Source organism: Trichoplusia ni, chromosome 1, assembly GCF_003590095.1.
Source record: "Trichoplusia ni isolate ovarian cell line Hi5 chromosome 1, tn1, whole genome shotgun sequence".
NCBI classification, from domain to species: Eukaryota; Metazoa; Arthropoda; class Insecta; order Lepidoptera; family Noctuidae; genus Trichoplusia; species Trichoplusia ni.
This window is the reverse complement of record NC_039478.1, coordinates 21839174-21853611: the sequence shown is the minus strand read 5'-3', so window position 1 is coordinate 21853611 and position 14438 is coordinate 21839174. Positions and strand designations below refer to the sequence as shown.

Below are 14438 nucleotides of genomic sequence, written 5' to 3'. Positions count from 1 at the left end.
TCTCGTCATGGGTCTCCTATTTTCTATCAAGTTTTAGGCCTACCTAGATCTAGAATGTTGCTATTTAAGGGTTTTACTCTGCTGGTAATCTACAGATCTACAGAATCGTCAATTATTAAAGTGCGATGGGCTTTAGGGTGATTTTGTTTATTTCTTATAGGCTCATAAAAAATGCCAAAAACAGATTTTAAATATTTGCCCGCCCACGCAAAAAAGAAATCAGATAACGGTAAAAAAAGTAGGTGATAAAATACTATGGAAATATCTCTTAAATTAAGGTGTTTATTAAATATTATACGAAATTGAAGCAAAAACTTATTAACTAAATATAAACAGTCGACATAAAAAACAATCTACAAAAAAATGCACTTTCCGTAAATATGCAGGTGCACTGATTCATTTTGTAATGTTTCCATTAAACAGTCGGCGTATGAATAACAAAACACTGTAATATAAATAGTTGAACTTTATAAAACGTATTGTTATTCGTCGGAAATAATTCTTAACAATTCAATCTATAGGAATATAACAACAGTTGCGTAAACTATGCAGAAAGTAAGTCGACATTCCATTGAACAGGCGATGCTTGGTGTCTATGATTTATGTAAATTGTGAGTAATGTAAACCATAATCATATTATGAATGTATTTCTCATCTAATACAATATATTGTGTAAGGCGAATAATTGAAAAACAATCTATCCTATAGATAGCAATTTTAGTCGCAATCTGCCAGTGAGGAGTCGGTGGCCGGGCGAGCTAAACGCATAATGCGTGTAACTCAGGATAAATTCGAGTAACGGTTCCCCCAAATCGTGGAAAGATTTGGGGGAATCGTTTGCCCCAAAGTTGGGCACAGTAGTCAAGAGAAATTTCAGAGTTTACTTTTACTATAGAACCAAGAAAAGTCTCTCCGTTTTTAGTTCTATATTCATATTTTGTCACTTTGTTTCTATAGGAGGACATTAAAGAATGGCTGGATGTTTGGCGGCAAACTATATTGTATTTGTTTGCGATTATAATTTATTTGAGATTTTTAAATATTATGCAGTTTATTTATGATCCTACAAATAATAAAAGCAATATCTAAAAATGGAAAAACCAGTCGACAATAAATATCGACTTTAATAAATGATTTTATTTTTAAATTACGTACTTTAAGTAGAATGCATATTTTGATTATTTATTTTTGGAGATCTAGAATCTAGAGGAAATATAATTTAGTAAATTGACCGTCTATAAATCAAATAGATTTATTTGTTTGCTAAGGATTTCTCTTTAAAAGAGAATACCAACATTATTTCAAAATAAAATTGTATGACACTCAAAACGTTGTTTCTATGCGACAATCTCCTTATAATAAGACTTTAAATATCATAAAGTTGCAAAAAAACTTGAATGAAATAATTTATTCGTACACAAAATAATGTATTAAAAAACTAAATCAAGATGGCTAGATCACATTTAATAGGCGGAAACGGCAATAAATAATAATTTAGATCAGAGTATTAACATATTTTTTTATAACAAAAGGAATAAATTAAATTTGTACGGCATTTGCTGGCTGAATATGTACCTATGCCTTGCTTACATCATTTAGTATATTGTTTTAATAATTGGTCATAAATTTATATCGTTATACACGGTGATTTTTTAGTCGTCTTACAAAAGCAGCCCAGTTCATGTATCCGACGTAAAATACCCCTAGGCGCGATTATTATTTTTTTATCATCAACTAAGATAATAGGTACGAAGAAAAATGAAACAAGAAAAATCTGAAACATTCTCTTAAAAATGATAAAAACGCCGCAGCCCGCGCCCCTCACCATTGTTACAAGGCTCGGACCGTGCTCGCAACACAGCTGTGTTTCTAAATCTACGAATTGCATCATAATATTGAATAAAAATTGCATTTTATATTTATTCAAATCTCATTAATACCTATTTTTTTATCATGAACGTGTTCTAGTCATTGGATACATGAAATGGGCTGCTTTTGTAAGACGACTAAAAAATCACGGTGTATAGTTATAATTAAAAATATTTTAATTATAATATTTGTGAAAACACAAAGGTATGACAGAACAAAAGCAAAAATTATCTCACTTCAAATTATAACTTGGGTATTTTAATAACTTTTTAAGACGTTCATGAATATTCAGAGCCATAGAATTAAGCACCAATTTTATTATTTTTTATATTGTTATAATAAATACAGACATGTGCTAGAACTTTGTAATTTATTATTTTAATCCTAAAACGACCAGCTATTGTAGGTACGAACTTATATGGCCCTTAGTGTTGTACCTTTTTCTTTTATAGTTTACATTATTAAACTACCTTCATTGGTTGGCAACATTAATCATGAAATATAAAAAAGTCGGAATATCAATTTTACTTTGTTGTAAACTAAAAACAAAGTAGTTTTACACAAGCCTGCAGGTTATCACGCATCAAGAGTTTTAATACTTTTTATATGCGATTTTCCAACCCAGTTCTTAACAAATAATAATAAAACCGCGTTTCGTAAAGCGAAATTTAATAATAAAATTACTTGGTACAAAATTTACATTTTTTTAGACCTGCATCTCCGCTTGTTAAGCACAAAAAAATAATGAACCCATATACCGGGAATCTCAGTCGGACTTTTTATTTTTTTTTTTATGAAGGGAAAATATAAATCACGATTTTTTATTACGATGCCGCGATACTTGACTTTGAAACAACATTTGGTCGTGGCATTTAAAATTAATTTAAAATATAAAAACCACAAATTATAGGACACGTCATCAGAATAAAAACAAAATTGAAGCTTTCATGTGGAGTATATTTTTTAGCTGCGTTTTATTAAAAGATTATGTTATTTTAATATTCGAATAACAATGGAAGCATACTTTTGGTGTTTTATTATTTGTGTAAGAAGGTTAATTTGTCTATAATGATAAATCTGAAGGACGCAGATTTTTTTAGATACGTAAGTTGTTTTAGCACAGGTTAAGTAAAAGAGCACATACAGACACCCGGAACAGTTTGGGACTCTTGGTCCAGTGTCCGTAAGGTACAACTGGGAAAGCTTGCCATCGCTTATAGAAAACTTAAAGTTCTCAATCAATCAATTTGTTACCTCTATCATTTGGAGGCGTTAAATAGAGACAAAGACTCTTGACAACGTCTTATAGTAAGATTTTTAATATTAGATCAGAAAAATGTATAGAAATGTTCGCGTATCTTCAATAAAACAAATAGAAAAGAACCGCATTATTCACAACTTACATATTTGTATGCTATGCAATGCTTACAAATGCCGCAGATATAAAGAATATCGCATGATTACATACACTTTGAAATTTAAATGTAATAATACATTATACTTCACGTATATTGACATCAACGTCTATATTATCTTTTAAAAAATAGTAGTTTATTGAAGTCTGCATTAAAACAAGAAAATGTTTACGAAGACAAATTTTATTCTATTTCTGTTAAATATTTACTTCAATAATGTGCCTTAAGCAAAGACAAAGCTTATAATTTCGGTACAGATTAAACAAGAAAATAAATTATAAGATTAACGCCCTTTGAACCGAAACCTTGCCACGTGTACGACCCTAAGTAGTAAAGTTACTGCGTATTTCGAATTCTTCCGAAAGAGGGTTCGTGCACCCCAAGATTTTTTAATATTACTGTCGGTCTTAAAATAAATAAATAAAAAAGGTTGTAAAGCTAAGCCACTGCGCCAAATGCGAGGGCCGTTCTTTAGCCAATCCTGTTGATATGGAGCCACCATTAAAAGATTATGTTATTTTAATGTCTCATTGTGACTGGCATAACATAAAAGGGTAAACTAATGCCTTGAGGAAATTTAATATGATGAAATAACTATTGTTTGAAAGTCTTTTTTTTGCTTGTAATTGTCTCAATTATAATTATTTTAACGAGGAAGTTGTCCTGGCTTTTCCTTAAAGCACACATTTTCGAAGACCCGGAAACTTTTGAAAGCTTATTGAATAGAGAAATATGTGACAAGAAGAGTAAGAAAGTCCTACCACAATCTAATACAGATTAGGTAACAGTTGTGGAAGCGGGACACCGCTCTTTAACTGATATTACGCTTCCTAGTGTCCATGGCCGGTAGAATCTTACTTTAAGAGGTAATGATAGGGATTTGGATAGAACTAAATTATTTTCCGCCTTTCGGCGCCAAGTTCGGAGAGTTAACTATTAGAGCAATATTGCTGCTGTTGTGGAAGCCTGACCGCGAACTATACGGCTATAGGACAGCATCTTCACACCTTCAACAGAAGATAATCCCTCTCTTGCTATTCTTTTCTGATTACCAACCCCTCCCTCCCCCAGACCGAAAAATTACTTTTCCATAAACATGATTACCTCCTGCCCCCCATGGAGTAGGCAAAATTCATTTTTATAAACATCTAAGTATTCAATGTGTGAGAACTTACCCGGTGAAGTGAGCTTCTGGCGCTCGTCAGTCTTATTGGAAGTGTCGTCTTGGAAGCGTACAGTCATGGGCTTCTTCTTGGCCCGCAGCCGGTCATCATCAGGGGACAGGATGGAAGTACGCTTCTTTGGGCGTTCCTCCTCCAAATCGCGTTTGACATCCGTCGTCGATGTTGCTGCTACTGTTGACGTATTTACATAAGAATAAATTTCTTGGACAAATTGAGAGGTTTTTTTCAATCAATACTAAATACTAAGATCATTTGGCATATCTCCGGTCTGGTACTAAGTTGCGTTGAGCAGAAATCAATTGATTAAAGGGTCACTCTTTATCATGTCAATTCGGAAGTTTTCGGAAATCACAGTAAAATACTATAGGTGTATGGATAAAGAATATAGGTACCTATACAGGGTACAAATAAAAATTTCATCGAAAGTAATTCATGAGGCATGAAACCTTCATATCAAATGCTTGCATATTAAATGCGTTATCATATTCTAATATCATTAAGAATATGAAACCACCAAAGCTCAAAACAGTTCTTGGAACTTGTCTCTTGGCAATTTAGTATTTAATAAAGACTTCCTCGTTCTTAACATTTTGATGATGGAATTCAATTGTGCTCCTATACCAGATTAATCTATTGTAAGTAGGAGTAATTGCTTTTCAGCCCACTTTACATTTTGTCACTTAAGGATAAAAGGAAAATTATTAATTCAAAACTATCCTGGCTGAAAAAGAACCATTTGCCTTGAAGGTTACACATGCAACACACATAAAAAGATGGGAATTGAAGCCGTTGCTTATATAAACCCTCATAAAGTTATGTATGCTTATTAACTTTAGTCCATACACCACGAAACTTTCGGACAGGTAGCTCTTTCCCTTTACCTTTTTCCTAGTTGAAAAATAACAGAAGCTTTCACATACACCCAAAAGAAAATCAAAATATTCCAAAAGTTTAGAATGTTCCACGTACCCTGATCGTGCTCCGTCTGTATACTGGCCACGACTCTCTCCCCCCTCTCCCCACCCCTGGACGCGTGCATGGCTTCCTCCATCTCCCTGGCCGCAGCCGCCAGGATATTGTTCACAGCTGTGTGGGTCCCGGGAGGATCCTCCCGCCGCCGCCTGCGTATCTCCTCCGCACGCATCATGGATTGCTGGTACATGTGTATCTAGGAATTAATGCGATGGTAAGGTAATGTTTGATGGAGGTTAGTGATGTTGGGTTGGTTTAGTAAGCGAGTAGGAGCTAGGATTGTATATGATCACCTGTTTTACCGTGAACACCCGTGAGTGATGTATGAAGACATTTTGGGCTGTTTTTGAATGTGGCAAAAATAAGTTTAGCCCGGAAAAATATCTTTCGAATACGCAGAAGAGGGTAAGACTCTGTAATAAATTTACAGGCTGGTATTATTTTAATTACGATTGTTAAATAAATTAGTAGTCGTAAATGAATACAAAACTGCGAAGTTACGAATACACGCGTGCGAATAAAGTGTGTCTAGAAAAAAAAATGGAATAATTAATCATATATAATTCCATTTAAATTGTAAGTAACATACCTACCTATTTAAAAACCACATAAAATAATCTCATAAATTATACAGAAACTAGTTGTTCCCCAATCTATATTTATGGCTAATTAACTCGTCAATCAGAATGGACAAGTTACTAATTAATTAAAAAACTAAATCGAGATCGAGAACCACTTATTATTGACAATATACACACTTAAGGAAATGGTTATGATTTACTTAATTTCCTTCGTATGTCAGACGAAATAATTTAGTTTTAGATATTTATTAAATGCTTACTAAATTATACACCGTGATTTTTTAGTCGTCTTACAAAAGCAGCCCAGTAGCCCAGCAGTTCATGCATCCAATGATTAAAACACGTTCATGATAAAAAAAATGGTATTTAGGAGATTTGAATAAATTTAAAATGCAATTTCTATTCAATATTATGATGCAATTCGTAGTTTTTTAGAAACACACCGGATTGCGGACCGAGCCTTGTAACAATGGTGAGGGGCGCGGGCGGCGGCGTTTTTATCATTTTTAAGAGTATATTTCAGATTTCTCTTGTTTAATTTTCGTACTTATTATCTTTGTTGATGATAAAAAAATAATAATCGCGCCCAGGGGTATTTTACGTCGGATACGAGAACTGGGCTACTTTTGTAAGACGACTAAAAAATCACCGTGTATTTACATTCTAGCATATTCACTAACAAACCTTATGGTGTAAATGCGTGGTTGTATTAGTAAAATAATCTTGTTACGTATTTAAATACATTGTTAAACTCAATCTACAAAACCAATGGTCAATTTTGCATCTTTCTAACCCCAGGATTAATTTATGGATGACATTATTACTCCGACACGCGAAAAGAACATCGATCTTACAGTACTTAGTAGTTTTATTCCATATTTTAAAGAAATAAATAATCACTTAAGTAATTTTAACATTGTTCCGTCGAGCGCACTTTTTGAATCGCAAGGACGTGCAAAAATGAACCTTACTCCCCTTTTTTTAAGATGTTTAAATGATAAAATGTTGACAGTGGTGTGGAGCGCAGTATACATCTCGGAAACTAATTGGTCATACGAGGAGTGGTAAAAGCCAGTTATGAAATAGATCAAGATTCAAGAACCACTTAATCAATTAAATGTTACGCAAACATGTTAACTTACTAGGAAAGTCTTTTCACTGTTGCGTGAACATTTTACTCGGAAAATGTGTTTTTCCTATTATAGCTAATACACATAACACAAAGTTGTTAATTTTCCGCAGAGACTGGCAAACACAGTACATAGACTAATGTACTTGTAAGTAAGAAGGTTTCATTCACACATAATTTTTCGTTATCGTAATTTGTCTGTAAAACTTTCTTTCTGAACTCCAAATTAGAATAAAATATTTTTTCGCTATTAAGCCTTACAAAATCAAAGGCAGTCCGAATAGAAGTGTTACTCTCTTGGACACAATGTACATTTATTTTACAAATTTTTCGCAATTTTTTATGCGCTCGCTTTCATTTTTCGAACTTGTTATCACTAAAGGCCATGTCATAAACATTTCTACAAAATTATTAACATTTGTATTATAATTAATCAAACAATATCTAATCTTGTATTTGGTATGACGCGATGATGACGCATGTATTTTCATCATCAATTGACAAAAGATCACCTAATCACGTCATATCTTTATCTCTTGCTTGCGTTGTCACGGGGACAACAATTACTAACGAAATAAAACGCGGAAGACTTTTTACCAACCTCGTTTCAGTATTACGATCAATGAGCATACAAAATTATGGACGTATCCAGTGATCGACTGTAGCAAGCGTGGCCGAACGATTATTTATCAAAGGTGGTAAATGGAACAAACAGAAGGTTTTATCAGCAACACGATCAAATCCATAATCTTCTAAAGACCTCTTCCTAAAATGAGGTCGACTATCCAAATAAACTATTTCAAAATAAGCATTCTCTTTTCAAAAAAGTGTACAACGATTAAAATCTTTTCAGTAAGGAGTTTTACACCATTTTGAATCACCCTCCTACTCCGTTTATCACATCGTTTATCCTTACTCGCTCTGGAAACAAATAAGACGCATAGTCTAAATTGTGCTTACAAAAAAATAGTTCCTAATCAAGAAAATCCGCTAGCAAACTGAACGAGTGCCAACAAAAGCCAAACCTACATAGCCTAACTACAGGGTGTTTTAGTATTTACGGAGATGTGTTGATAGGATGACCCTCAACCCTGCTGTGACCCGGTTTCCTCGGTCAACTAGGAGCAACCTGTTACTTTTTAGCCCTGTTGTCTGAAAACAGATACGCCACTTTTGAATCAAAGTTAACGGCCTAATAAAGTTAAGTGACATGTCTTTTTGTCTCAAAATTCCATATGGCAATAAAAAAGACATCATGACGACTAAGGACGATATTTAACTAGTTCTTGAACAAAGCTGTTACTTGCATGCTGTCCTTATGACTTGTAACACCTAAGAACACCTCAAAGATATAATTTTTGTTTCATTATTCGTGGCAATCTTCATAACTACCTGTACATACATTGTAAAAAAAAGATCGCTTCCAATTAAATTGGATTAAATGCTCGATTCGATGCGGGTGGTCACACGTCACACGCTTCCAGGGATCGTCAAGTGAATGTATCGCTTTTATTTTTCATACAATCAGATGTCGTCAACATTTATGTGACGATCAAAATATTGTTTTCCAATGTTTTTCTACAAAAATATTGGCTATGATAGGTATAAAGATATGACGTGAAAAATAGACTTATCGCGTAATTATTACATTTTTTTATTTCCATAGCTAAGTTATCTAGAAAACATTATTTATCTTGAATTTTAATATTGTTTAATAATATTCTCAACGATAATATAATGATTATATGAATATAATGCCTACAATCTACTTGGGGCAGAATTTTTAATGACTCCAACTTTTTTCGTAAAGTCACTTTTAAAATATAAAAAAGCAGTATGCACGTACTTAATGTAATTAAATCGGTATGCTAATGCTAATCTCCTTGGAATATAAACATAAAATAAACATAATCCTTAAACTAGTCGTTCTTAATTTAATTTCTACATAATTATTATGTATAATCACATAAAATGCAACCGCTGTGCATCAATGTAAGCCTACAGTCGCCGACGTCTCAGCGCGGCAAAATAATATACGACTAAGATTTCACATTATTACAATTGCATGTTAATTATATATTTTAATATGTGAATCGGTACTTAAAACTCGTAATAACTGATGTTTTAATTAGTCTAAAACATGAGAAATAATAAATGACCATGTCAGTGTATGTTCACGTTAATCTAGATAACAAATAGACCGGTTTTGATGTGATTGTCGCCGTTAGAAAGTTTATTGTTATGTACCTATTGATGTTGAACTAAGGATGTTATTGTTTGGCGTAGACCGGAAAATGTATTATTTAGGAGTGAAGTAGAAGTACCGTTAAGATTTCATGTAGGTAATAATGATTTAATTAAAAATAAACTGTAAACTTAGACTTTAAGACTAAGTACTAATTTAATACTTGAAAAATTTAAATTAATTTTTAGAGACCCTTATCCAAACGCTGAAAATTGAACTTATCCGTTCTAATTCGTCCCTTCGTCTGTCACCAGGCCGTTTCTCATGAATCGCGATGCTTGATATTTGCAATTGTCAAAGATTTTGTATTCCATTGCTTCTAAAAGAACAAATAAAAAAATAAACATCGAGGTTGAGCAGCTAGTTTTTTTTTTAATAAGCTGAAATATTTCTATAGTCAATTTGTATAGAACCCTCAGTGTCGCGAGTCCGACTCATACTTGACTGGTTAATTTATCATGTTTTATAGTAGATAAAATGGGTGATAAAATGTTATATCCAGGGAAATTACTTTTTGAAATAATGAAAAGAAATCTCTAATACAGGTACAAAAATAATAAAATCCTATTGTTACATAGTAACAAATTATAATTTATATCCTTTGGACGTGAGCAATAATGAACCTACATAATTAATGTAATCTAAATCTATAAAAAATCGTTTCAATGTACATTATAATATGTACCTACATATATTATTATACAAATGTTGTAAAGTTTGAAATAAAATTGATTTGAAACCGGGTTTTTACGAATCATTTTTTGTAGATTTACGTCATCAGACAAACACACTTTTTATAAAAAGAACATAGATGAAACAGAAACATGGTGGGGCAAACATTTCAAAATTCGAAACAAAATTTTAAAGCTCGCCGACGAATAAGTATGAGTTTTTTTTATGCTTAAACAAACTTTTTATTAAAATATACTAAGGAAACGCCCACTCAGCCAAAGTAAATAAAAAAATGTAATTTACCATGACTCAGTAATTCGAAAAATGTGATGACGTCATAATGTTTAATTAATGATAAATTATATGATTAACAATGCGCCTATTGAAGTGTAGAATCTATAAAATAACTGTTTGTTTCATAAAATACTTGGTTGCATAAAAATAACTGGTTTTTAACATAATCATCCTCCACTCCTTTTTAATATTCTGTACTTCCAGTGGAAGACAATGATATACTTATGGTGAACAAGGTTTAGAAACAAAAATATCTAGTTTACAGCATTTATAACTCAACAAGGAGGATAGTATGATTTTATTTTAATTATTATTAAATATGGACATCTCAATTCTTTCATCTCAAATCTTTACTTATCTACTACTACTGAGCTTCAGGAGAATTTGGCAGGTGATTAATTAACACTGTGTTGATCAGAAGCTTGCAACCCCGGAGGCATAATGTTGAATAATTAAATATTATTAGGAAAAAATCAAGATCTGTAAGCCAGATAAGGTGGAAGAATTGAAGGGTTTTTGCCCTGCAAGTGGAGAGTAAAGGGTAAACAAAAAAGATATCGAGGCCATATGAAAGAACCACATTTATATTCATAAATTTGATTGAAAATTTAATGAAAATACTTTGAATTTTAATGACTAAAATGAATGAATGGAAATAAAATAGGCAGCCAAAATAAAAGGTTCTTGTTTGGCAGTACATTAAATAAAATTATAAGGGCAAACGAAAAAGGTACATCACTTAAAAAAAAAACCGTTATTCTAAAGAGTAAAACCTGTCCAAACTATAAATTACCTATTTACATAATGTTAACATAAATGACATTAATTGATATGATTATTGTTATATTAAAAAGCAGTATTTATTCAAAAACAGTTACCTAGAACCGGTAAAGTAAGAAGTATGAAAAATATTTTTATTTTGTCCAATTAGCACTTAAAGAATTAACAACATCATGAGAAAATATCTAATTTGAAAGCTTAAAGAAACTTTCAAAAGGCAAGGAATTTCATCATAATTTTTATTCTCACTTCCTGGTCTGCATTCTTCTATTATGCATTCGATTAAAATAATGTAACAGTTAACTTCAAAGAGATAAATAATCACAAATTAAAATTATAATATTTATGATGTTCAAGATGAACTAGTGTGGAAAACATGGGAACAAAGTCATTGCTAAAAAATAAATTATTGCAAGACAACAATGCTCAACAATTTGTCTTAGTTCTTATTACAATAATTTTCACTTTTATACACAAATTCAGAGTTAGACCACCTGTTAACTAATTGTTTGTATGATAATAACAAGCTTTTAAATTCATGAATTAAAATAATTCTAACTTTAATTACCCCATTTTGAATATGAATTACTTAAGAATTATTATAAATGTAATGACTTTTTTTTATATAAGAAGTAGCAACATACAGCTTTCTAACTTATTGTAATGCCACATTCAAAGAGTATTGTTTAATTATATTAAACCTTAACCTTTTTGGTGGAAAAGGTACAATATTAAAAATGAATATTGAATAGGTAAAACAAATGATTTCCTACCTGTTTGAGCCTCTCCACATCAGTCCTCGCTTGTGAATATTGCTGTGGCTGTGTAGTTGCTGATGTTGCGGGGTATGAGGGGTACTCCAAGTTCACATTTAACAACTGTGCTGCATTGTCCCTGGCCTCATATGCCAGCCCTCGGATCTCCAGCTCCGATGCTGTGTGCATCAGGGACTGGAGGTCCAGCTCCTGCACATCCACTGACCCCTTGTACATGAACTCCACAAGGAGATTGATCTCCGAGAAGGGAATCCCCTTCAGGATAACCACTGGATGCTGACATGGGTTGTCCCTAGTGAAATACATAAACATTTTTATCACATCTACTGTAATTTTAATAATACTTTATCTCATTATTTATTAACCAGACATATTTTTTTCTGTTATCACAAGATAATGTAATTATTATATTTATATTCGACTCCTATGACATTTATGTAACATTACTATGTACACTCTTTAATTAAATAGAAAAATATGTATATGTTATTAAATACTCATAAAATATAAGGCTGAATGCAACATATACTTTTCTCATATCTGTATACATTACATGGTATTATAAATAACTTCACTAGAAAAAATAATGATGTCATAATGACCAAATGGAACAGATTTGAAACTGATGTGTATTAAATGTACAATATTTTAAACGGAAAGCTAAAACACAGGGTTTCGTGAATGTAAAATAGTTGTACTCACTTGAATATCTGTTCGAAATATGGACTGCATGCTGAGAGCACGAGCTTGTGCGCCTTGAGGGTCCCGTCGCGGCAGGAGAGCGTCACGTCCGCGAGCGCCGACGACGAGTAGATGGTCGTGAACAGCTGGCTCAGGTTCTGCAGGTGGTTGTTCCACTTCAAGTGGAACGTCTTATCGCTCACCAGCCCCTGCATCTGCACCACCACATACACTTTTCAATCACAACTCACACTTCTTCACGACTGATGGATAATCGACAGAAAACCGACTCTGCTGCGACCGCTACATAAAATTATAATTATTACAACTTATTTTTAGAACGATGCCCGTAAAAAACACTATACGTACGCGGTATGACAGTGTAATATACCGTAGGTACGCGCCGCCGACGGAATTTAGTGCTATAAAATTTTATTTATATTTTATTCGGCAAAACGGAATTTTCGTCAAAACCCTCGATGGCGAAAATTTCTTACCTCGCAAATCGCTTTACCGACTTCTCGATTTTTCACAAATAACACCGAAACATTTCACAAAATTAATACAATAATTATGTTACACAGAAAGCCGTGTCGTAAAAAACAGAGTGGGGCACGCCGTGGCCCCCTCCTTGCCCCGGCCCCCTCGCACACAATCAATATACGGAATATGAGAGCGCGGCGCGCCCCCTCGCCCCCCGCATGCTTTATTATACCGTAATTAATATACAACTTTATAAATTGTATTATAGGTAAGCGGCATATCTTTTGTGTAGGAATGCTTTACAGATACTCTTTAATAATTACATAGGTGCGGACAAATACAGATAAAACGCTAAAATAACATTGTTTGAATAAATCGGAAATACACTGGCACGTACCGTGGTGTTTTATTGACATAAACATTGAAACATAAATGTAACTGGTTGACTTTTAACTTTGTATCGGATCGGAGTTACACAAAACAATATTTTTAATTCTTATTTTAAGTTTTTTTAAGTTATCTACCCACTTTGGGCCCCTTCCTTAAAATAAATTAGATAGGTAGTTATGTAGTACATTGTTAGTGGTTCTTTGAATGTGTGCGTGAGTACTTCAATCTCTTTCACATCGGCATACACACAGACATTAGTACTACTACATGCGCAAATGGGAGAATAGAGGCTGAGGGATTCGGATAGTTTTGTTTTTATTAAATTCCATTGCGTCCATCCTTCCGTCTATATATTGGAATGAGTAATGTATTTGTCATTATAGAATGTTAGTACGCCGAAACAATAATTAAATGAGAAATGTATGTGAACAGATGGAGAAATACCTACATTTTGATTAAGTATACCTACTCACTACTAAGTTCCTATAATACACGACGGTTATTGTACTTTAAAGTAGGTAGGAACGCTCTAAGTAAGCAAATACGTATGTGTATGTAACATTAAAGATGTAAGCGTGGGCGAGAGTCTTGATAAATTAATAACGAATTTCAAAATACGTATTTTGTGGTAAATTCATTTAAACGCAAAGGGCCAAACTTTTGAATTGGTATCGAAAGAAAGCCTAATATTTTTATAAAGTAGGTATGACAAACAGTTAAGCAATATAATATCAATTTGTTACTAAATAATAACAAATCCATGTTTTTAATAGAAAGATTTCTAGGCTTTCATTTTTTAAACAATAATTTAGTGTATTGGAAATGTAGTTTGTTCTTACTGAAATGATTGCTAACTATTTTATCAAAATCTGAAAAAAAATGTTCTATTATCAAAAAAAATATTATGCAGTTGCAGCTAATACGTACAAACTAAACTATTGGAATGGTAATTCAAATTAAACATACA

The 14438-nt window shown here is 32.7% G+C and overlaps 1 protein-coding gene across 5 annotated transcripts in view; it reads right to left on the bottom strand.

Moving 5' to 3' along the window:
- The window catches only part of LOC113499264 (transcription factor GAGA-like), a 28909-nt gene extending 14899 nt beyond the window's left edge, over positions 1-14010 (bottom strand). For 2 of the 5 annotated variants that reach the window (XM_026879677.1, XM_026879708.1), the window contains exons 1-5: positions 13096-13441; positions 12620-12813; positions 11915-12209; positions 5438-5636; positions 4460-4639 (exon numbers count right to left, since the gene is read on the bottom strand). In XM_026879677.1, coding sequence (XP_026735478.1) covers positions 4460-4639; positions 5438-5636; positions 11915-12209; positions 12620-12813 — 868 coding nt within the window. In that variant the 5' untranslated portion in view covers positions 13096-13441. Of the gene's footprint in view, positions 1-4459; positions 4640-5437; positions 5637-11914; positions 12210-12619; positions 12814-13095; positions 13445-13478 lie in introns of those variants that run through there. The other 3 variants (XM_026879684.1, XM_026879700.1, XM_026879693.1) reach the window with 3 other exon arrangements.
- Positions 14011-14438: the final 428 nt, after the last annotated feature.